General features: G+C 55.2%; 2 protein-coding genes across 2 annotated transcripts; both read right to left on the reverse strand.

Moving 5' to 3' along the window:
• Nucleotides 1–2,537: 2,537 nt before the first annotated feature.
• On the reverse strand, nucleotides 2,538–3,930 carry tmem18 (transmembrane protein 18). Its single transcript, XM_037244215.1, has 5 exons — nucleotides 3,556–3,930; nucleotides 3,360–3,477; nucleotides 3,200–3,254; nucleotides 3,031–3,124; nucleotides 2,538–2,815 (listed from the first exon to the last, which is right to left on the reverse strand). The coding sequence occupies exons 1-5, from the start codon at nucleotides 3,736–3,738 to the stop codon at nucleotides 2,723–2,725; spliced, it is 543 nt and encodes a 180-aa protein (XP_037100110.1). The 5' UTR covers nucleotides 3,739–3,930; the 3' UTR covers nucleotides 2,538–2,722.
• Nucleotides 3,931–4,218: 288 nt separating this feature from the next.
• Nucleotides 4,219–24,556, reverse strand: LOC119117736 (NHS-like protein 1). Its single transcript, XM_037244214.1, is given in 9 exon segments — nucleotides 4,219–5,590; nucleotides 6,700–6,832; nucleotides 7,316–7,925; nucleotides 7,927–9,884; nucleotides 10,061–10,192; nucleotides 10,592–10,766; nucleotides 10,962–11,077; nucleotides 11,991–12,143; nucleotides 24,102–24,556. Coding segments are annotated over 9 exon segments (4,065 nt in total). The 5' UTR covers nucleotides 24,394–24,556; the 3' UTR covers nucleotides 4,219–5,094.
• Between the last annotated feature and the right edge of the window lie 344 nt (nucleotides 24,557–24,900).

The raw sequence follows: 24,900 nt of genomic DNA on the forward strand, positions 1-24,900 counted from the left end.
TCTCACATTCCAAAACATTCATGTTGAGTTCAATGAAGACTGTCACCTCCTCATCTCTTGCCAGGGGCGACAAGAACAACGCAAGCCTGTCGGTCAACTTCCGGTCCGTAAAATTTCCATTTTCGATGAGCCTGATGTGTGGCCAGAGTCCTCAGCGGGCTCCAACGCACATCTGGCAGTAAAACAACAAAGACAGACGATATCCCGGGGCCCAAACGATAGCATCAAATTGGAAGCTGTTTTGAGAACGCAAACGCTTCGGGACAACGAGACTTAACGACTCGCGTTTAAAAGTTCCACCGTGTCGCCTGCGAGATGAAAGGGCAAAAAAACAAGGAGAGCATTCAATTGCGAGGCGAGCACAACAAAAAACAAAGACAGACAAAAATCCCCCGAAACACCCATTCACGAGAAACGCACATCGTCAATGCTGGGCGGGCCAGCCGCTCGTCCCGCGTACGCGGCTGCTTTTGTTTTCGATAACTTGCTTTCTTTCCCATGTGGCCTTTCTGCTGACTTGCTTTCTTTCCCATGTGGCCTTTCTGCCGGTTTATTTGTCTGTCCGCATAACTGTCGAGGACAATTCGCTATCAGGATCAATTAGGAGAAGCTGACTGAGTGTCTTGACACCAATGGAAGGAAGGCCGTGCGTCACGATTCTTTCTTGTACATTTTGGATTCATGTCGTCCGATGAGTCATCGACTTGTGCAACGTGCGAGATTGATCAGGAGCACTTTGAAATGTGTTGCAGCGCCGAACAATTGCGAGAGCAACATGTTTCCACAATGGAAGCGGGCCGCTGCACAGCGCCGCGCCCACAATGCTGCCTATGTTCCTCAAACTGCTTCTTATTTGTCCTTCGTGCGGTCTCGCCAGCATTTTCTACATTTGTTTCCCCCCTCCTTGTTAATGCAACATTTCATGTCCCTCTCAGCGCCAAACATTGGCGCAAACACCAAAAGAAGCTTTTTCTCCTCACGCGCCCGACAAAACACCCAAGCGGTCACACGGCGTTTCCCGTGATACTGTAAAAGCCACTCATGGGAGGCGGCTAATTGAGCGCGACGAGACCCGAGCGATGGCAATTAGCGGCCGCATGCCTAATGAGCGCTCGTGATTGCAACAACAGCATGCAAAAGATGCCGGTGCAAATTGGATGTTTGCATTTGCGAGGCCTCCTCTTTAATTGAGCCCACCGCTTCCGTTCACGCCCGGAGGACGGGCCGTAATTGCGGCGAATGACTCGGAGGAAGCGAGATCGTTTAGACGACGTCAAACGCGTTCGTCAACGGGCGCCGAATTCGGCGCGGGAGCGCAGCTCGGGGGAAAAGCGCTTAATTGACTCGACGTGTCTGTGTTTACCTCCGAGTCGCTCTTCCTTCGCAAAGAAGTCACGAGGGCCCGCCCGCCCAGTTTGACGGAAATGAATCCGTGCTCTCCAACAATCGAGCCGAGTGGCATACGGTGCTCTACGTTTCAACAATCGAGCCGGAAAACAAAACGTTTGTCAGTGGTGCCTCGAGGGTGACAATACAGCAGTCATGTATTCTTGATCCTATGCGTAGAGCAACTATTAGCGGCGTTTTGATGCGCTGAAATAGGTTCTGAATCTTGTCTCTGTAAGCAACTCCACTTTCCTCCCACATTGTCTTGCGGAGCATGATGAACATCCACTTTTGTTGTCTGCAAATAGTTCTAAAAGTGAGAAAGCGCGCCACCCGGCCCTCCAAAAACAACATTGTCTTTGTGAGACCAATCAGTTCGACGGAGCGGCACAGCTGCAAAGGCCGCACGAGAAAAGGGGGGGGGGGGGGGGGGGGGAACAGACGCGTTCGGGAGGGAGGGGTCTGACTGTGATAAACTTATGCTGCTTAATGAGACATGTGTATGTGTGTATACACGCACGGAGAACTGCTGTTTTACAAATGAATAAAGAACTGGTTAAAAATGGTCAAACATTCCAAAATGTAATTTCTTCATTAATCAAATGTTTTCTTGGAAAACTGCCCCCACCCGCCAAAAAATGCTTTTATGATGAAATGTAGCCAAGATAGAATGCCAAGGAATTATCATCTTGTTTGAAATCAGTAAAAAAAACAAAAAAAACAATTGCCCTGACAATGGGTAATAAATAAACCATCGACTTGGGTCATAACCCTTAAATTGAAAAGAATCTTTTTGTTCACACATCAGTGGCTTGTGCAGGTGTCAGCTGTGTTTGGAGCTTGTTTGTTGATGCTGGCCAGCCAGCCAGCCAGCACCCCCTCTTAAATCGCACAAGCTCCTCCTCCCTCATTTCATTCAGGCTGCAACGTTTCACCACTTCCTCCTCCGCCCTCGACTTTACGCTGCTACTTCATTTAGTCCATGGCGCCCTCTAGCGACGAGCACGCCACCTTTCCTTAGCAGCCTTTGTTGGGGTCTTTTGAACATAGGAAAAGACTGACTCCGTCCGAGCGAGGTGATCCACGAGCGCCAACTGTTCCCAATTCGTTTTTCCGCACTTGTTAAGGCCACAGATACAAATTCACAATGCTTTGGCAGAGAAGTAAAAGACATTTAATCACGCATTTAAACAGCACAGGATTTTGGTCCTCTTGTACAATCTCTCCGAGGGAGGGAGCAGGCTCTATTCCTCTTTCCTCCTCTGAGATTGCATTTGTTTTTTGCCTTGCGCATTCTGGCGGGGCCGTACATGGAAGTTGGGTCCTTTCCGGCGGATCAGTCCCTTTTCTTGGCTAGGCGTGCCTTCCGTTTGAGCTGCAGCGTCTTAAGCTCGGTCATGGTGGAGAAGCTCCTGTGCAGCCACACCACCTGCGCAGAAAGCACACAAAGTCCACTAGCTCAATGCTAACACAATGGGAAATGCCATAGACGGACGGGCTAACAAAACTGGCATCCACGCACGCTGCGGTGGTGATAGGCAAAGAGTGCTTGCTTGCTTGCTTGCTTCAAGCTGTTTATTTGTCACCCCCAGCTGAAGGTTGGAACTAAAAATGGATGAAATACGACAACATGTCGGCACTCACCACAATGATGACTGCGTTGAAGAGCAACGGGATGGAGAAGACCAACGATATGAACATGCCTCTGGAGTCAAAGTACTGAAACTCGGAGAACGACCTGCAAGAGGTTTCACACATTCAGGTGTATGTTGGCATTCGTAAATGATGAATATTCCAAATACGACTCTCTTACCTCCAGTTCATTGCTGCCACCTCGTTGAAATATTCAGCACTGTACACCAAGGCAACTGTATGTGGGAGGGAGGATACACTGCGATTCACATTTGCAGCTCGATAGCGAAATTCATCCGAAAATACACTCACTCATTTGACTGATGAAAATGCCCACTTACGTATGAGCAGGAAGTGGCAAATCTGCGCTCTATAATACTTGCACGTCACCACAGTCAGGCAAAGACACGCGAAGTGAAACGCAAAAGCGCCAATAAGCCATGGCTCCGACCACTTCACCTAAAAAAAAAAGCCGCTGTAACGCACAATGTTTTGTAGCAACGATGTCGCTAATAGTGTCGCTAAAGCTGAACCTACAGACATGAGGAACGTCCAAATGGATGTAATTCTTAAATGACTAAAGGCGTCGATGGGTACGGAGCTGATGTTGACGGCTTTTGGGGTTGTCATCTCGTCCAAAACAATCCAAACCACTGTCAAAATCCCTTCGATCACCTCGGTGGAGGGCGAAGTCAAAACAATACAACGATAACGTCGCATCGAACTTTAGCGTCGCATGGAAATGAGGTCAAAGTCACGTGACCATACTTGGGAACTACTCGGCTACACTTCAAACTGCAGCTTGACGTCCAATTCGAATTGTTGCTCGATTTGATCTTTATGAACTCGTTCAGTTACAAAAACAAATACGACTTCTAACGTGAACGAAATACAACTGTTATTACACGCATGCGCACGGAGTACAACGTCGAGTGACCAAACCGTCACGTGGCGGCGCGTTGTTTACGGAAGTAAATGCCATTGTTTACGGATGTAAATGGCGGCACCGTAGGCGATCCACCTCTTTATCTTTAATGCTCGCTATGCTAATCGTCATAATCAGGAGGCTCCTTTCTCAGTTTAACCAATTAACCTATATTTAACTTGAACGATAAAAAGATCGAGACAGTATACCTCCACTGACAAGTATTTGTTTTCCCAATAGTCCAAACAAGCAAGTCATTAAGAAACAGTCAGATGTGACTTAAAACAATCCATTTCGATTTATTTACATACACAACAATATAAAAGTGTATCAGGATCAACTTTCAACAACAGCTCGTGTGGTTTCCGTCTGAGTTAAGTTTGTTGTTGGGCTCTTTGGTGACCACTAGAAAAAGAAGCCGATCAGGTGTGACAACAACAATGAGCTTGTTTTGAGCAAAACATTCTTTTCAACAATCGCACGCCAAACAAAGACCGCAGTGCAAAATCTACAACGGGACAGATTTATGAGCCTGGTGGAACGAAGGGAGACGCTTGGAAAGTCACTGGCAACTTTCTTCATGAACAGAAATCGAATAGGATGGGTGGGGTGGGCTACATTATAGACTTTCTGCGACACGTGTGGAATTTCAGGAAAAAGATCATTTTCACCCCCTCCAACTTGCAACTTTTTCAAGCGTACTTCTTAACTGCTCTGTAAACGTATTTGAACACAAAAACAAAAGACATACAAGCGAGAAACGACCCATTGTCATGTCCGTGTACAAGCGCCTTTTAGAGGCGGGGCTCGGCGGGATGGCATGTGGCATCGGAGTGTCCGCTTGTGAGCTGAGGCTGACAACAGCTCCCGCATGAGTAGAAATGTTGCCGGCAATTAACACAGGGCTGAAAAGCAGACGGACGACCGCAGCTCTCCTCGGAACAAAGAAACTAGCACTGTATTGTGCGGAACGTAATTGTCGCTTCATGCCATGTGCGTTTGTTGTGGCGGACAACAGCATATCTGTTCGACAAACAAAGTACGCAGTGACTTTCCCGACAGGGCGTCATTACGACAGGAAAAAGGAAACAACAGATTCGACAATGAAAGACCCCAAGCAAAAAAACAAAACATCACGCCGGCTGGCTCCTTTAAGCCCCACTGTCGTCCGATAAAGTGCCGTTGGCGTCGGCGTACTCGCCGTCTCGCTCGCAGATGACGGTCATGGGGCTGCTGAGGATCCGACACCGGGCGTTGTATTTACTGCTGGCGGCCGAAGGGGGCGTGCGCGAGCGGCCGTACTTGAGGGGGGAGGAGGCGGGCGGCGCCAGCGCCTGGTAGCGGCCGCGCTCGTCCCGCGGCGGGGAGTCGGGCGGGGTCGACTCGGAGCCCGTGCGCTGCCAGCGGGGGTCGGTGGAGCGCAGCATCTCGGCGGCGGACATCCGGAAGCCGCCGTCGGAGCGGCTGCCCTTCTTCAAGAGCAGCGCCTTGAAGCTGTCGCTGCTGGTGGACGACTTGCGCAGGTGGCGTTGGATAGAGCCCGACGGGCGCGACGCCGGCGAGGTGGGGGGCGACCGCGAGCGGCTCCCCGACCCGGCGGGCTTGTCCTCTTCGGACTCTTTGCGGCCCAGCACCTTCCGCTTGGACCTGCGGAAGAGCGCCGCCCGCCTCTGTGCTTATTACAACTCATCCAATTCAAAATGGATACGCACGCGTGTTGGATTTGCTTTTATTTCTTATCCTTTGAAACTCATCATCAAACAAATGAACGGTGGCGCCGGAGGGCAAAACTTTGCCAAATTGCCTCCTGGTCAACAAATGCTGCGCAGATTGTGCTGGTAAAGCAGCAAAGAAAGCTGCAGCGAGACCAAATCCCTAATCCTCAGATTAGATCTCGGGGGGGGTCGTGTGATGCGAGCTGGTCCCGCACGCGCACGCACTCTCTTTTGCAACGAACAATATGCGCTGGGTGGCCTATATTCAAGACGGCCCCTCGCTCGCTCGCTCGCTCGCTCGCCTTACATAAGCCCGCCGCACGCGCCCGCACACCTGAACGAGTGGCAAAAGCGGCGCCACAACTTGTTCGGCACGTCCTTCGCTGAACCTTTCCGACGTCTCCAACACTATTCGGCTGCTTGCTCAAATGAATCCCCTGCTTATTATTATGATCGTGATCGCATTTCATCCACTCGTTCACTTTATATGACTATTTGTCTCGCCCACAATTTGATTTTGGAAGCCACTTGAGTCAGCTTTGAAAAAAAACAAAAACAAATCTACACTTTGCAAAAAATATGATGATCTGCAGAAGTCAAATTGCGGGCGAGCACGAGAGCGTGAAAAGCAAAGTGGCACGCCGCATGACAAATTTATGTGCCCCCCCCCCACTCACATCCCTCGCCCCTCCCCCTTGAAAGAGCAAACCTCCACACGAGCTGCCGGTTGTCTCTCTCGTGGCCGCTAACCCAGATGAAGCCCGCCTCGCCTCGCTTGAGAAGGCATCAATCGCTTTCCCGACCGGATGTGCGAAAAGGATCTGAGAGAAAAGCGCGCGCTACGACGGGCAGCGGGACGTTGGGCGAGATTCCCAGGCCCTCCGGGAGCCAACTTCCCAGCAACAGTCAAATGCTCCCTTACCCGGCCGCCTTGAGTTTCCCACCGTCGACAAGGTGGTGTTGCGAACACAACCGTGACATTACAGATATTCTTTATCCTTCGGCAAGAACGACGTGGCAAAGTGACACGACGGAACGTACCTGTGTATGGCCGCGAAGAGGTCCTCGGTGGTCCGCGTGGGAGTTGGAGTGGGGGTGACCATGCTCCCCGTTCCCTCCGGGGTCCCGCTGAGAGACGGCGACGTCTCGTCCGTGTTGGAGTTAAACACGTCACCTGTCAGGTGCACACACGCACGCACGTCGGGTCACATCGCTCGGATGCGCCCCAGCCGCCGCCGCTGCCGGCCGCCAGCGCTCTCGCTTGGCTCGCTGGCATCGGCGTCATCCCCCTCTGTCGCCACACCGCCTCTTCTCTCTCTCTCTCTCCCTGCCTGCCTGCCTGCCTGCCTGCCTGCCTCCCTCCCTCCAGTGTAGCCCCTCCCCCGCTTTGCTACCGCCACGAAAAGCTTCTCCCCGGGACGTTAAACCCAATAGGGGGAAGCGGGACATACAAAGGCCGTGAGTGAGATTACAAGTGTTGCAGAACTAGAGCACAATGCCACTCATCAGCTGGAAGGCAAAACGGGATGGCGCCATTACTTTGCTCGCGGCACTTTTCAAAACGTCCACATCCGCCTCAAACCTTTTTCACCTATTTTAACATTTACAGCTCGGCTCATTCACGAGTCTGTATCGCCAATCGGGTTAACAGACAAACCTGCGTCGTCGTCCTCGTCGCTGTCGGAGCCCGCCGCACTGCTGTCCCCGTTCTGGGCGGGTTGGCGCTCCGAGCCGGGAACGGGACGACGCTCGTCCTGGATTTCGCAGTTTTGTTGGCATCCTGGCATTTGCGACGCCGCGTCTTCCCACGGAGGAGGCGGGCTGGCCTCCTGGACCGGCCCGGGCCTCAGTGGCAGGACAAAAGAGAAGTGAGGTCTGTCGCCAATGACGGCGGGCCGGTGTCGGACATCGGAGCTGCCGTCGCTCGCCAATGCTTTCTGCCCTCGGTGGAGAAAAACACGGCTCCGCTCGTCGTCGACAACGGGACCGTCGGGCGTGTCCGACGGCAGCTTCGGTGGAGCGGAATCTTCAGCCTTATGGGAAGGGCGGTTCTCCCGGGAGCGGCACTCCTCAGAGTTGGGGTGGCTCTCGGTCTCCTTCTCCGTCCGTGCCACCGAGCGCAGCTGAACACTTTGCAGGGCAAACGGCGTGATGAGGAGCACGGGCGACTTTGCGGGACTGTCGGCAACCACGGCTCTGGGCGTCGACATTACGGGATTGGTGGTGGAGGAAGAGACGCAGGTGGGAGCGGGCAGCGGAGGGGGGGGGCGGCGGCGCCGTGAGGGATGCGGGAGGCGCGGGCGGCAACGGAGGACTTAAGCTCCCGTCGAGGGACGCACCCGGACGGCAGAGCCTTTCGGGCGAGGGCGGTGGCGGGAACTCTGGGGACGTGGAGCAACCCGGGTGCGGGCTCAGAGCCTGCGCGATTGGGGGGGGCAACGGGGAGGGCGGGCTTACGGGGGTGGGCGGAGCCGAGGTCAGGGGCGGCCCGACGCTCTTGAGAGAGTCCGAGGTGGTGGACGAGAGGGAGGTGGAGGACGACGACATGGAGAGCGAGGACAGCAGAGAGGATTTCCTCTCCGGGATCTTGGGCCGCGGGCGGCTGGCCGAGGGTGACGCGGACCTGACCCCGGAGGGGACCGGGGTTCCGGCGGTGGGGGTGTTGGACTGGCTGGAGTAGCCGCTGGAGGGCGAAGTCAGTCGCTGCACACGCTCCGGGGAGGAGCTTTTGCCTTTCGCCTCCTGGAGCGACGGCGGCGGCGTTCCCGCGCTCTCCTGGTCAGGGTGCGCGCGGCTCCCGTCTTCGGGCCGAGGTGCGGTCGGCGCGCTCTGCTCGGCGCGGTGGCGAGGGTACTCCACGTAGTAGCCCCAAGAGTCGGCGTAGTCGGATCGTAAGCTGCTGCTGTCGCTGTGAGCGGGGGTCACGTGGCAGAGCGCGTAGGCGTCCGACACGCCGTTTGCGCTGAGTGACGTGGCCGAGCTGTCGGCGCTAACGCTACTCTGACTCCGCCCGCGCAGCACCCAAGGGTCCTCGTAGTCGCTGGCTTCGCCGGGCCGCAGCCCCAGCTGCTGCAGGGTGGCCAGCAGACTCTCGTTGAGCGTGTCGGCGGCGGTGTTCTTCTGCTTGGGAGCGGGCTTCCGTTTCAGGGAGTCGCTGCGAGTGGGGGGCGGCGGCGGCTTCTTGGATTTGCGCAGGGAAATGCTGCGGGTGAGGGAGCGATCGCTGTACCAGCTCTCATCGTCGCCCCGGCGACACTCGTACATGCTGTGTCTGCCGGGGCGCCCTCCGCCTGAGCGCAGCAGACCCGAGTCCAAATGCATGGAGGTATAATAGCCGTCGTTGTCCTGGGAGTAGAGCGAGCCGGAATCGGTGGTCGTCCGGGACGACGCCTCCGGGCTGCCGTACAGCTGCTTGATGGGAGCCGAGGAGCTGGAGGTGAGAGCCCGGAGCGGGAGCGACAGCTTTTCCGCCGTCTCGTAGATCCACTCGTCCTCCGGCCGACACGGCGGCGGCGGCGAGGTGCTGGGACTGCGCACGCTGTCGTCTGACTCGACGAAAGCCGAGGCGAGGGGGGCCGGACCGAGAGGCCCGGCCGTCGGGGAGGCGGAGCTCCGCGAACGCTGCGCCGAGGTGGCCACAGCCACCACTTGCGATGAACCGGACAGCGTGGCGTTGGGGATGAGCGACGTGCAATAGGCGGCGTGCGGCGACACCACGCAAGCCGCAGCGCCGGCCCACTCGCTGGAGCGCGTCCGCCGCACTTCCTGGGGCCCGGGCAGGGTGGCCATCTTGGGCGCGCTCCTCAGGTGCACGGCCGTGTCGTCCGCCCGCAGCTTTCCGACACGCCTGTGCGGAGCGCCGCCGTCTTGCTTCTTGATGGGGGTGCTGCTGCAGACGGGGTCGGCGCTGAGCGACACCCTGGCGCCCTGGCGGGGCAGGCTGTTGAACGGCGACGGGTCGCCGCCACCGCCGCAGATACTTCCGGTGGAGGACGACACGGAAAGGCCAGCCATCTGCGCGGCGATTCCCTGCCCCCTCTGAGCGCGGATTCTCCTCATGGACGGCGGGACCACCTTGGCTTCCTCCGTCTGGCAGCCGGAGTCTCGGGTGCGGCGGCGGCGCCAGAGCGCCGAGTTGACGCTCCCCGCCCGGCCCAGCGTGGAGTACTGCCCGGGAAGGAACATGGAATGCGGTCGCAGCTCTCCGCCGCCGCCACCGTTTGCAACTGTTGGGAGAAGAAAAGAACTTTTGTGGGTGGGGCTTCTATCGGGTGTGCCTTTTCTTGTCTGGTTTGTGTGCATGCATGAATTTGGAAAAAGAAAACAAAAGCACCAGGACTCAATCCGACACTTGGGAAGGGACGTGTCGGTTACGTCGGCGTACGGCGCAGGGAAGCGGTACCTAGGTCCAGCTGGACGTTGTCGGGCAGCCCCGATATGGTCTTTCTGCGTTTGACCTTCTTGGGCCGGCGTGACACCGTGTCCGTGCTAACCAGGGAGCGCCGGACACTGGCCTGCCGGTCAAACACGGTGCCTGGGAGGCGGACGGGACGGTTGGGGTTAGTGGAGGGAGGGCACATGCGTGTTGATCTTCAAGCAGACGTGCAGACAAACAAAAAGCATTTCCTTCCTGGTTTCTCTCAAGCGAGCCAAACGCTGACGAGAAAACGCGCCGTTGGGTGTGCGCGGGCCACTCGAGCAGAGGACGAGGACGCGACGCTTTTGGGCTAAACAAATGACCCGTTTGTCCTCCGTGAGAGCAGAAAACATGCACGGCAACATTGGAAAAGACACGCGCACGCTCCAAACCATAAATTGGTTAGTATTCTTTCAAAATCAATTTGCTCCTATTTTGCCAGGTCGCTAGCATAAATGGGTCAAGTCTTCTTCGTACTTTGGAGCGGCGAACATCCCACTTTTGCCATGTGCGTACCTGTCACGTTGATGGCCACGATGTCGGTGGGCACGGCCTGCGCCGTCCGCCTCATCCTCTCCTCCGGGGTGGGCAGCGCGGAGGCCCGGCTCACGTCGGCCTCCGAGACGTCCCCCCTGTCGCTGGGCGCCTGCGAGCGATCGTCCTCCTCCTCCTCCGCCGAGGAGGCCGGGGACTGACGGAGACGGAAAAATCAACACGTGACATACGAAGAGATTGCTCCGCTGGTGGCTGCCATATGGGCCTGCCTCACAGTTCAAAAGTTCTGGGTTTGACTCTCAATCACATTTCAAGGTATTCCGGTCGCATCCACTAGAGGGCAGGCAAGCACCGTTGCGCGGAACGAGGGCGGGAGGTCGCGGGAGTATACCTTTTGGTCATCGTCGTCATGGTCCCGGCGCGGGCCGCTGCCGGCTTCTGAGAAGACGGGCCCCTGCGAGTAGTACTGCGAGCTGCGGAAGCCGTCCTTCCTCAGCTTGTCGCATTCTGCGTAAAGGCGCAAAGCAGCGAGGTGCTCACATGAGGCTTTTCCAACAAGTCTTCCTTGTTGAGCCACAACGGAGCCTTGATCCATTTTCTGTTGCTAGGCGGCCGTGACGCCAGCCTCAGCGGCGGGCTGCCGGGCAGGCATGCTGCTCGAAAGCTCGAACGGGCCAACGTTTCCGATCCGCTCGTGACGGATGTCGTCGTTGCGCACGCTGTAAAATGGAATGGGACAAAGTCCAACTGGCAAGTGCTCCGCTATTGCCCAACGCCGGACACGGGAACGCACTTACCCGATAGCGCCGTCAACGGTCATACGCGCTTTATTGGTGCTCGGCCGAGGCAGATAAATCCATGACTCGTCGAGCGCTCGCAGGCAGCAGGCCCAGCAGGTCGGCAAGTTGCGCAACGCTGTCGTCAATTTGAGCCAGCGATTGCGCAACAATAGGTGCGGCTTCACGTGGTCCCATAATTGCACGTATGGTCAGGACATCCGAGATTATTTCACGATTGGGATCGTCGCTTAAGACACTTGGGTTCATATCCAGTCTTTTTTTTCCTCACGTCATTGAATATGGATTTGCACAAAGAACAAGGGCGTGCGTGCGTTTGTTTGCCTGCTCCACCCTGGACTTGCACACACACACACATGGCAGGTGCTGCTGTCATGTGACACCTGTTTCCTGCCACTGCGTGGTGGTGATGGGGGTCTCGCTTTAGCCCAAATCCCCAGAGGCCTTCATGTAACGCGTCAATATTGCAAAGGCAATACGTGTGTGTGTGTCAGTATCCGCTTACAGCTGCTGCATTGAAGAAACAAAAAAGATCCATGATGTGCTAAAACGCCAACGGCAAATTGTGAGCAACACGTGACCCCCACGAAGCCGTGACATGGGAAAAAGGAAAGCTGTGTTACCTCGCAGGGCGCTCTTCAGGTTGCCTTTGGCCTGGCGGTGGAGGTCCTCCACGCAGGGCGGCCTGCTGGCCGGCAGGAAGACGTTCTCCTGCTGGTGCCAGGGCGCCGTGTAGTGGACCGTCCACTTGCTCTCCTCGTCCAGAGTGGACACGGCTGGCGAGACAAAAGGCGGTCCCGTGAGAAGCGAGCGGCTTAACGGCGACGCAACGGCTGATTGCAAAGCGGCTCCTCAAACTGGTCCCACAAGCAAACGCAAACATCGGGATGAAGGATCAACCGAGGATGCATACTGCGACCTTGTGTGTGTGTGTGTGTGTGTGTGTGTCGGGCAAAAGGGCGGCCGAGGGCGAGGTGGGTGGCTGCAAATGGGTGGCTGCAAGTCGGAGACCAAGCCGATGGCTAAATCACCTCACAAGGGCCAAAGGAGTTTGCGTTGTGCCACAGGTAGCCCTCCCTCAGCACGCGCACACAGCAGCCATGGACACAAAGCTTGGATTGTGTGGCGGCGGCGGCGGCGGCGGCGGCAGCGGCAGCGGCAGCTCTTTCAATAGGCTCTCCAGCCGGCTTTGGAGGAAACACACGTCTGCTAGTGGCGCGCACTGAGCGCATCCCGATTTGAAACGACAACACACGACAAGATGACAAAGTCCCTTTTGCTCGCGGGCAGTCTGGGCTGGGCCGGGCCGGGCCGGGCCGGACTCGGCCTCCACATCGCATCGGGAAAGAGGAGTTCAGAACATTCAATGGCTCAGCCTGTCCAAAATGATGGAATATCACAAGATAAGTTGATTGAGGCCCTTTTTTGGGCTTGCGTCCCTCCCGTCCCTCCCACAGCGCTCGGATTTCTTTTGGCATCGGCGACGTGAAGCGCAGAGCCACGGCGGCACATGAGCGGCACATGAGCGGCACATGAGCGGCACATGAGCGGCACATGAGCGGCTTCGGGGCCTGCCTCGGATTAAAGGCGAGCCACCAAGGGCCGCTTAACAGCGCTGGCAGGCGCTCGCTCGCTCGCTCGCCCATGCCGATCGATCAACGGCGTTGCCATTGACGATACGCAAACGCGGCAGGCCAGGCGTTCACTTGATAAAGTTGCCATCAGAAAAAAATGCCAACGCGTTAAGGAGAATGTTGTTTTTTGAAGAATAAAGAGGAGAAATACAATCACAAAGTCATATTGGGGAGCAAAAAGTCTGGCCTCGGTCACCTTTCCTTTTGAAGTACTTGACGAGCGACTCAAGCGAGGTCCCAATGAACACCATGCCGCCGCCGCCGGCCGCACAAATCCAAGCCCGGAAGAAAAGTGGCCAGCTCAGCGCTCACATTAGCGCTGGCATTAGCGCTCCTCCGTCCGTCCGCGTGAGCTCTGCTGACAATCACGCTGCAACCTTCTGTCTGGCTCGCTCGCTCGCTCTCTCTCTCTCACTTACTCGCTCGCCCCCCTCGCCATTATCACTCCACCCCGAGGCGGTCCGGTCCTCATGGACACACAAATTTCATGCTGCTATTTCAAGCGGGTTTGCCCAAAGTGGTGGTCATCAAGCGACTGCCCATTGACCTAAGGAGTGTTTTTTTTTTTCCCGCCAGCCAGCCAGTTGTTTGCGAGATGAGCTGAGCCGAGCCGAGCCGAGCCGAGCCGAGCCGAGCCGAGCCGAGCGAGCCCCTTGCCTGTTGTAAAGGGGCCGCTCCTCCGCGGCCCCTCCTTCTGTCAGCCCATTTCTTTTCAAGCCAAATGGCAGGAGACTGTTGTCTGGTGGGGGGCTGGGCCGGGCCAGGCCGGGCCGGGCCAGGCCCGCCCCGACGCAACAGGAGCCTGAATGGGGCCTTGGAGTTCCACACTTTTGGCCCATTCGTTGCCGACATTTCCTTCCATTGACTCTCAGAGCTCAAAATTAGCTGGAGTTCCTGAACTTTTGCACTACACCAATATATGATATGACTACTAGTCGTATTGATTTTTTTCTTCCACAGTCCATCAAGTTAAAAAAGAAAAGAAAAGAGCATATATCTTTGGTCTGTCTGTGCATGCACCAAATCCTGGAGCACGTTTTGTACTTGGCTTGACACAAACGGCGTGGCACGTGTGCAGTATTAGGATCAGTCACTCATTAGAGAGCCAATTGTTCACGCTCGCTCGCGCACGCACGCGCATACACACACGTACTCCGCTAAAATGCTAACTGCTTATTATTCTCTTAATAAAGAATTGTATTCTACTGATGGAAGTAGGATTTGATTGTCACCGCACGCTGAGCCGGAATTTGCCAGTCTACGCAGAGGATAAAGAATAAGCACCTGGCACTTGGATTCTTTTTTTGAAGAATAGTTTACTATCCGCCAAACAAATGGCTGCCTGTTGCACCTGGATTTGTAAAAAGCAGGAGGCGAAAGTTGACCCGAGTCCTGAACAAACAGCCACGGCTGAGTCAACAATCTCTGTCGACGCTGTTAATGATTGTAACAGGTTGGCGGCGCTGGCAAATGACGATGAAGTGGACGGCCCCGCCCCGCCCCGCCCCGCCCCTTCAAACTCTCCCGCTGCGCGACCTTTGGTCCGGAGCCCACGCTCAGTGTCGTGGGCACGGTTGCTGCTGCTGCTGTTCCGCCAGCGACTCGGGCGGGCAGCACATCATCCCAAGTCGGACTTTGTTTTGAATTGATTGAAATGAAGCCAGGTGGCACATTTTCATGGGAAATTGTTTTGTGTCGAGGGGACTCGACCCGGACAGGAAGCCACAAATGGCCCAAATTGAAGAGCTGAAATTCCCAAATGAAATTCTTGCTGTGGCAGGCGGGCGGCTGCCGCCACCTTGTGGTAAGAAGACGACATTCAATAGAAATGTTCCTTGCTTCCTTCCTTCCTCCAAGACCTTGCCCTGTCCCGTTTTCTACGTCGCCATAGAGACCGTGACTCAACGAGCCTCTTTCAATCACTTTTGTAATCACTCACTGCATGCGGGAACGTGAGCTTTCAGGAGCTTTCTTTTTTTTTTGTTTCTAGTCTTTGCTCAGCTCTCTAAATGGAGGAATGGCAAGATTTGTTTGGCGCAGACGATTTGCAATTTTGTTGCCAGCTCCAGTTCAACGTCTCTAAAAAGGGTGGTGCGCGACCTGCCCAAAACCTCAGAGGAGAAAGCGGCAAAGAAGATGCAATATTTGTGAGTGGCGCCTTGATTGAGTTTAGCGTGATGGAGCCGGCTGGCCCAGTGGCTAAGCATCCGTTAAGCTTCTAATGAGATGAGAGCGCTGCACAGCACAGCACAGCACAGCACAGCACAGCACAGCACAGCAGAGCAGAGCACGTTGTGCACACAATTTTACACTTCAACCATTTTTGCTGCCCCCCCCTCCTCCATTCAAGAAACTGTGTGGAATCTCCTCATTATGCCGTGTGACCTGCACCCTTCCTTCTCCATTGTTCCTCCGACCGACTGACTAAGTGTGTGTGTGGGGGGTCACTGCAGGAAGGCAGCCAAATAATGACACGTTGCATGTGACTAAAGCCCTGAGTGGATGTTCAAAACGGCATAAGAAAGTCAGTGAAGCGCTTCTTTCGTTTTTGCTCAGTGTCAGAAGACAAAGAGCTTTTGTTGTGTCCCTCCTTCAACTGCCAATGAAGGATTAGGCAAGTTCCTGTACTCGTTGGAAAAAAGAAAACTAATCTCCAAAGAAAGAAAATCAATAGTTTGACTTTGTCCCGGGGGAAAAAACAAGACCTTGTTGAGCAAAGTGACAAGCGCAGGCCCCCAATTTGATTGGTTCCCATCTGCTTACTTAGCCCTGGGGAGCCGTTCCCATCCATGGCTCGATCGCGGAACCTGCCTTCTGGTCCGCATTCACGGCAGCAGAACCGGAAGACTTTGCCAAAAGTGGCCGCTTCCACCCGGCGGCCGGGCTGGGACAATAGCCTGCGTGCGTGCATGCGTGCGTGCGCTCTGCTGAGCTGTCAGCGCACGTTAGCCAAAGCGGGCGTGAGGTGAGGTGAGGACGGCACGCCGCCTTCAGAGCAAAAGCATGGCCTCCGGCTACGCTACGGTGTGTGGCTCCCTCCCAAGTGGCCAGCCGGGGCTCAACTCCGGTGCGCGATCCATAACACCATGTGTAATATGAGCCCCTTGGCTCTTAACAAAGGCCACCGGTGTCAGAGGTCACAAAGCTCAACAGCCGACGTCATCATTTGCCTGCGAGGGGGATGGAGCTGGCCTCACAAAGACTGGCTGGGGAAGAGCTCCGGACACGGCCAAAGTAGGACAGTCGTTGGGCTCAATCCTTCTTGAGGTCAGGCTGCACGTGTCCGAGTAAACGAGTAAAACGTGGAGCGGAACCAAGGGCAAAAGTCCTACCTTGGTCTTCGTGGAAGCTTGGCGTCTTCCCCGACGGACTTTTAGCCAGGGGACCGAGCAGAGCTTTGGGCGTCCAGAGCGAGTCCCGATTCTGGTGGACTTTGGCCGAGGAGAGCGGCCCTTTGCGGAGGCAGCCTTCGCCGCCCGCTGCCCGGGCCTGCGACTGGAGGCGGTTGCCCATCTTGGCCAAGAAGGGCTGCAAGGGCGCTGGCCTCTTGCCGCCGGCGGGGTCCTCATAGCAGGTCCAGCAGCGGACCACCGGCGCCGAAGAGAGGCACTGCACATATGCCATCGTCTAAGACCTGAACAGCGAGGGCTCAAGATCCCTCCCGCCTGCCCGCCTCTGACCCCCAACTCCTCCTCCCTCAATCTGGAGCGTCCACTTGAGGTGCCCCCACCTCCCAACTTGGACCCTCCCTCCCTCCCTCCCTCTCGCTCTCAGGGGATCCGATTGATCTGCATGACAAAGGAGGCTTAAGAGATGGAAGACGGCAGCAAATGTTCACCAGAGTGCAAAAATGCAGACTGAGCAAAGATCCTCCCTCCAAACTTTCATGATGCATCCGACGGGGGCCGGCTCCAAGCCAGTCAGCGGACTCTGCCACTTAGGGAGGAACTTTGCGTTGTCCAGACCGGGCTCACCTCTGCCCACTTGCCCTTCCTCATCTAATCTGTAAAACCAGATTAGCCCATTAGGCCGGTCTCCAGAAGGCACTGGACGCAGATGGACAGGCATCCTACCGCCGCTAATTAGCTTGTGCCTCCAAAGTGGTTCATGGTGGGATGAGCCCCGGTCTCCCTCATGCAGAAGCAAATCAAGCATCTTCAACTTTGGAAGCTCGTGAGAGTCTTCATGAGCCACATGAATGAAGAGCGCATTTCCACGCCTACTTTTGGTTGACTCAGCACATGTGGCCCCCATTTTTTGGACCGACATGAAGAAAGCCAAAATGTGTTTTGTGCCGTCAGTCCAGCAGCGCTTGAAGGATTTCTGCAAGCAGGCACCACACAAGTTTGAAGGAATACTTGCTTACTCTCGAGTGGCCGTTATTCTCAAGTAACGCGAGCTCCGTTTAAGTACTCCAGCCAGCCGCAGAAATCACCGCAATCTGAATACATCTGACACTTGAGCCGAATCGGCTGCAAAGTAGGGCAAATATTAGAAATCGGCCGGCAGGCCGGCCGCTAGGATGATGTCATTCTTGCAGAAGAAGGCAACAGCCAGCCAGGGAGCCAGCCCTGCGAGGGCTGAACGTGAGGACGCCACCAAAGGCGCGCGTGCACGTCTTTTGCTTTGGCAAGCCGCCACGCAGCTGAAACTTGCATGGCCGTCGCCTTCGCACACAAAAACAAAGGCAAACTGGAGGCAACAATACAAAGGGAGGAAAGCTTCAAACGGGACCGAGGATACCAGAGGGGAAACATACTGTAAGTGAGTTTCAGACAAAGGAGGGATGGACTTCAACTTTTCTTTGTCCTCCCAAGCAAAAAAACAAACCCTTGGCGTCGGTTGCGGACACTTACCCCTCAAGCAGAACATTCCTTCTAACTGGACTCCAGCAGAACCAAAGGCCTGCTACCCTCTGGGCCGTCACCGACACACTGACAAGTTGCGTTTTGGCCGTGCCGTGCCGTCCGTGGCGTGGCGTGCCGTGCCGTGGCCCTCCCGCCCTCTTCTCTTCTCTCCTCTCCTCTCCTCTGGTCTGGTCTCTCCTCCCTCTCGTCCGCCTCCAGCCGCACAGCAGCGGCAACAGGCCAGCTTCCGCACCGCAGGAAACCGCTTTGCAAAAATCCCCCCACCCCCACCCCACCCCCGCCTCTCGTATTTGCGCGTCTGTCCAAGCTGAGCGTCAGCCGTCCACGACAAATTGGCCTGGTGGGGATTTGCGCGCTATGACTTGTTGCACCGAACTTGAGCGCAGTCTGCAGAACGTAGCTTAGGGAGGGATCCCATTTTCCACTACAGGACATTCCAAGTATCGAATGCACTCAGCAGCCTCAAACGGGGCTCCACGTGGTCTTACGTTCCACACAGAGGCGACAAGTAGACAGCACAAATTCAAATCATGAGCACCAATGTAATCCTTTTCATCAAGTCTTGTGCCATTGGTGGGGGGGGGGGGGGGCTAAGACCCCATAATTCCAAGCTAATATGATGTGTACATGTATGATCCAACCGGCCGTATGACAGATTTGTCATTTGGCGTGGCTGTAAAGCGATTTGACTCACACGCGGCGAACGGGCGGGCGGGCGGCCTTAAACCTGCCACGCCGGGACTGATCTGGGATCAGCCGGAAGAGACCTTTACCATGGGGGGGCATGAAATCCACATGAGCATCAACTCGCTCCTCACAAGAGCCCATTTCCACACGCGTGCTCAAATCATCATCTGCTCATCTGGACGGACGAGCGGCATTCAAGGAGGATGAGCGGCTCGCATTTCTGACACCTGAGTCAAGGGGGGGCATTCGAGAACACGATGCCAACCCAGTGTCAGTACAGTGGATAAGTCAGCAATTAAAAAAAAAAAATGGTGGGGGAAAGTTGACAAGTTGAAATAACCTGGGCTGGATCCAAGCTTAATTCCTACACATGCATTGAGTGGCGCTTGTGGCTGCTGCCAAGGTGGGCTTACTCATATTTAGGTCAACATGCCGCTGCCCCAAATACCCGCAGAACACGGCGCACATCTGCGCGGCACGCCGAGAAAAGAGCATTTTGGGTTCAGCCGAGCAATGGCGCAAAGCGGAGGGAGCTGTGGTGGCGTGCCGAGGGTTCTGCCTCTTTTGGTTTGTCCCCTTTACAGGCAATTGACACAAAGGAGCCACTGCTGCGCTGCATCTTCCGTCCGTCCGTCCGTCCGTCCGTCTCATTCACGGTTCCAAACACGGGCGAGCAGAGACCTTTGTGCCTTGAATAATTCATGGCTCGGCTCAGTTGCAGCAAACGACAGGAGCTTACGTTACACAAGGGTTCTTCTATCTATCTATCTATCGATTTCTCCATTTCAGTAAGGGACATGAAAACGTCAAAGGTCAGCATGCCGTTACCATAAAGCTCCTTTTGAATCAGCCCTGGCCCCTGTGACTACGAACTGACTCCATAAGAGGGCGCCATTTAACCAGATTGCAAACGCAAGGGAAGCAAATGGAGCACAGAATGTGCACGTTGAGATGATTTATGAGTGTTCTGAAACAAACAGCCATGGTAAAGACAAAAGCTGTGGGCGGAGTTACAAATCTCCTTCCTTCAGCGCTCCAGAGATTGCTGCTATTGTGCCGTTACTTCATTCCGCCATTCACTGAGAAAAGCTTAGCTGGAGAGAACCGTGTCGGCCCGAGTGTTGACCTCTGCCGCGTGAGGTCAGGTCAGACGCGGCGTGTTTTTGCAGCAACCCGGCCGGACAAAAACGGTGTCGAGCGGCATTCCGGCCGCATGACCGGACTCAAGGAAGACGCGTGCGCAGGATATCCAGTGTGGACATTCACCGAGTCAAACAGCAACTCCGGAAAACAACAACAACTGTGTGAGAAAGGAGCGGGAGCCAATGTGAGCAGGGAATTTGCGCACGCGCACACGCACATGCACAGCCTGCGTCCAGAGCTTGAAAGGGAGAATGGGTGCGGTCGCTCGGTCGCTCGGTCGGCTGCACATTCCTGATCGGTCTTGCCTGAGCAAAGGCGTCCGTCCAGCAGACCTGAGGCCACATGTGTTCTGTGCGCTCAACTTTTTGTCTGCGCTCCAGCCGACAACGTGGCCGACGCCACATTTCTGCTGATGAGGCACACAGCCCCCAAATGTCAACAAAGGGGAAGTTCATATTGGCTGCGCTGCAGAAATATACAAACGCGGCCCCCCCCACCGACTCTTCCTCAAAGGAAATCCTCCCGCAAGCTGTCAGAAGTTTCCGAGCCGAGTTCCATCTGGCCGCCCCCCCCCCCCCCCTTTCCCATCGACACGTTTGGTGCAGCTCTCTCACTTTGCTTCAACTGCAACATGAGTCTTTCTTGTCTGACGGTGACTTTGGTCCCCACTCTAGCCGTCCAAACCTCCCCAGAGGGGACTTTCCCGTGCCACCACGTGGGTCCCGAGCCCACCCCGCTCAAAAGAAGGTTGAAAGTTGGATGTGGCTAATAAACACAAAGTGGAAGGAGGGCCTCGTCCGACCGGTCGGCCCGGTCGCTACGGGCGAGCGACGTCAAGACGGAGTAAAACGATACGCTTCCGCTAAACTGTGGGAACGGGTCAAACCACTCCGGTGAGAAAAGACGCGGACGGAGCCGCCTCGGTGGGACGCTCCCACTGTGTAATGGAGAGCAAAACACAACGGGGTGCCCGCGGCGCAATGCCACGCTTGCTTGACAAAACACACAATTCGACCATCCCGCACAGACACGGTTTCACATTCTCTTCCCACGTTAGCAAGAGTGCCCAAAAGGAAAGGCTCAAACTATCACAGGAGGATGTTGCAACAACAACAAAAATAAGACACTTACCTGTCGGGTTACACGAGGGAGCCGACCCACGACGGTGGATGGATGGATGGATGGATGGATGGATGGATGGATGGATGGATGGATGGATGGATGGATGGATGGATGGATGGATGGATGGATGGATGGATGGACGGACGGACGGAGAATCCCCGTGAAGAGAGAAGACACAACAAGAATTAAAGACATGATAGATCGGCAGCAAAAGTTCAATTGAAACTGCCAATGTAGTGCAATCAAACAAAGGAAGAAAAAGAAACGGACTGAAAGTCATTAGCTGAAGACACCACATGTGACTGCAATAGCATTTTGCACACTTGACTGTGTAGAAGCTCCAAATGTTTGCCTTGATGAGATGAGACGGACAGGAAGGAGGCCATAATGGGCCGGCTGCTCAGCATAGGAGGAGGACGAGCCCACCTTCGATACCCCCGGAAAGTCGATTCTGACATTTGCTTTTCTAAATACAAGCCGGGAAAAGCGCAGAGCGCGAGAGCCAAGCCATCTCCGAGATACGCTTTGAAAAGTCGTCATCCGGAATGGCCGCCCCGCCCCAAGCGCCCCCAAGCGCCCCGGACCACATGAAAGGCCCGGCCCGCCCCGCTGGGTTGGGTTCCCGAATGCATGTTAGAGGAGCCCGAAGGAGAAGGTGGCTGCTCAGGGGCCAAATCAAAGACGTTGGCTCGCTCCTCTCAGTGAAGTCAACTTCATACAAATCAGACTCCAAATGTTGCCCAACCGGTTCTCGCTGCTGAGCACAATCACCTGCTCGCCATCGCAGACACACAGCACAACCACGGCAGGCAGCACGGCCTCAAAAGTCACTTGAAGGAGATTAAGCATTCTCTAGATGTATGAAATGATGTTTTGCCTAATCCTAGTCAGTCGCTCGAAAAATGACTCGCTCTCGCCGCGCAAACACGCAGGCGGGCGCACATTTTCCTGGCAAAACAGCTGGAGGATGAAAACAATACTCTGGGGATTAGCGTCAGGCTAAGGCACGTGCAAATGACCAGAGCGTCCTTTGCCTTTTAGTGTGGACGGACGGCACAATTTAGGGAAACCTTTTGGCTCTTTTTCTTTTGTTCCCGGCCGGCTCTCGAGCGGGACTCCGGATTCCACCGTCGTGCCGACAAGTCGGAACTAATCACATTTCTTCTGTTTCGGGGTGTGTCGTACGGTTACCTGAGTGCACAAAAGCCGTTCCGTGGAAGTGGCCTGCGGTGCCGTCAGAAATCTTTGGAAGGGTTTTTTTTTTTTTCACCGTCAGGAGTCACGCACCCTTAGCCAAAGGAGCCACGCCTATGCGGAGCACCCCCCCCTCTCGAAAAAAGACGACTCACCGCCAATAGAGTCGATGTTTTGCACATAAACAAACGACAGGGGAAGCATAAACGCACACAATCGCGACCCTGACCGCCAAATCCAGCGTGTCGGATCGATTCCGGCAAAGGAGCATCTGTTTTGCAAGGCGTCAGGGCGGAAACAGCTTGATGACCATTTCCTCTCTGTCACATTTCAACACATTCTGATCAAATCGGCGGCGGCGGCGGCGGCGGCGGCTTGTGTTTCCACATTATGCGGCGGCGCCGTTGACAGACACCGTTTCCTTTTCCACTATTGCTCCGCATACTGTACACGTGACTTGACGGGCTTTGAATGGACAACACACGCATGACAAAGCTTTCCAAGCAGACGTCAGAACACATCCATGACACCATGGTGGGCTCAGATCCAAGCCAAAAGTCAAAAGTGAGGGCGTCAAAGTGGGCTATTTGGGAACGCCGGCAATTACGGTGCACACCAGGCGCTATTTGGCGGAGGTGTTTTGGCCGCCATCGTTGATAACAACTGATTGCTTTGCACTTTTGTTGCGAGTGCCAAAGACAGCAAAGAAAAGGCCAACAGAGCGAGGGCTCTGCGGAGCATATGAAACAACAGGAAGACGGCGGGAGGAGAAAAAAAAAAAAAACGGGACAAAGGAAACAAGAGGGAAAAGGGGGGCACAAAGACGCAAGATCTTCTCAGACCTCTTTTGTTCATCCTGGCAACATTCCAAAGGAGATCTGCGGCTGGCCAAACTATTTGGCTCTCCAAAGGAAAACGTCAGCAAACTGAGGACATTCTTCCTCTGGCCGCGGGGATGGATGGATGGATGGATGGATGGATGGATGGATGGATGGATGGATGGATGGCCAAAGGCGAGACGGGGTGCAAAACACCAACGGCTTATCTTCACTTCACATCTGGTCATGGCTAATATTGCGCATGAAGCATCTTCAGATGCGTTGCAAGCAGCATTTTTGTTGACAGCCACCGCAACAAGAGTCAAGACGTCTCAATGAACAGTTTATCCAGCCGTCCGTCTTATCGTGGCCCTTTGACGTGATGACGGACGGCGCCGACGAGAAGCTCAGCGGGAAGCCTGCTTGTCTGCACGCTATTTTGCCTCGCTAAAGCCACAGAGCGCTGGGGAGCGGCGCTTTTTGACAAATAAAGTTGCTCCGAGCTGCCAATTAACCTTTGGTGCAGCCGCGACCTACTTTGCGGCCAAAAATAGAACTCCCCAATTCACGTGCGCAACAAACGACACTTGCCAGATAAGCACAATGGGGCTTGCGTTAGCTGCCCGCCCGCAGACACGGCGATGACAAAAATCAACTCGAGCTCGGCCTCCAGGTCATTAAGAAGACGTGAAGTTGTCGGCGCGGGCTACGACGCCTAACGTGAGCCTGCCACTTGACTTGGTCGCCGTGGTGAATGCACGTGCCCTCTTATAACTCTTGTCGTTTTTCTTTGCGCTCCGACTGGCTCTGCGCTTGCGCGCGAGGTTGTTTGAGAGCACGGGTGACCCGTGCGGACCCCGCAAGCTAGATAAACGACTTTGGTTGAACTCTTGACTCTAAAGTGTCAGCTGTCGCCCTTTGACCTGCACTTCCACACCACGTTCTACTGTTCACTTGTGTTTGTGTTGAGTCACAGCCGTCAAGTGAGGCTAAAACCAAAATACAGACACTGAGTCATAAGGGCTCGTCTTCTCAATCCTCCTTGGTGACATATGGCAACGCATTGGCGGGCGTTTCGGAGCTTTTGGACAGATTTCGAGAGCCGCGGAAGATTGCCTATAAAACAAAGCACGGTGGGTGACTGGAGAAAGCAACCAATGACAGAGTTTGACTTGGTGGCGTTTGGAGCAACACCTTTGAGAACCCTGAACGTTCCCGGTTTTGCATGGAAGTTCCTAGCGCACGCGAGGTGACGAGGCTGAACTTACGGATTTGGACTTTCTTGGCCTCCAGGACGCCGACTCTGGCGTGCAGCGAGCGCAGGCGTCCCTGCAGCCGGTACGTTCTTCGGGACACGGAGGCCGCCGGCAGCTCGATGCCCAGGAAGACGTCGGCCGCCAGGCGCGAGAGGTCGGCCAGTTGATGGATGATGTTGGTGAGCGTGTGACAGCTCACCTCGTCCAGCGACGCCGGCGCCGCCGCCCTCTTCGCGGTCTTGCACGGAGCAGCCGGCAACCTGCTCACGCGCCGCGGCTCGACGCTCCTCTGGTGGAAAGGCATCGTCAAAAGTCACTTTTCAAAGCAGATAGGCAAAGACTAAAAAGGCGCAATCCACGCGATGACGCTGGCCATTTGAATGCAATCCTCCAATCCCGCCATGTCCGCGCAGCGCAGTTGGACTGGCCTATTCAAATTCAAATGAACGGCGGCCGGGCTGCGTGCTGGCAGGCAGGCACAAGGGTGGGAGAAAAACGCACACACGCTCGCTCGCAAGGAAAAGTAAAGGAACGGGGGAAAGGAAAAACCCGGAGAATACTACAACCACCTGTGGGCGCTGGAACGGGATTCAGTCCAAACTAAAGTTCACGTCTAGGATGTTGAGAAGACCAGAACTGGATTTTCACCAGAAACGTGGTTTGCACGACTCGGCGACAGACAGACAGACAGACAGAGCAATTCAAAACACCCGACGGTTTCGCAGTCCAGTGCCTTACGTGTACGTGTAGTTTTGCCCCGCAGCGAGCGTGGCTCTTAAGAAAGTGAGCAACGTGTGCAGTTAAGCGCACT

The sequence above is a fragment of the Syngnathus acus genome, chromosome 24, assembly GCF_901709675.1.
Source record: "Syngnathus acus chromosome 24, fSynAcu1.2, whole genome shotgun sequence".
NCBI lineage: Eukaryota > Metazoa > Chordata > Actinopteri > Syngnathiformes > Syngnathidae > Syngnathus > Syngnathus acus.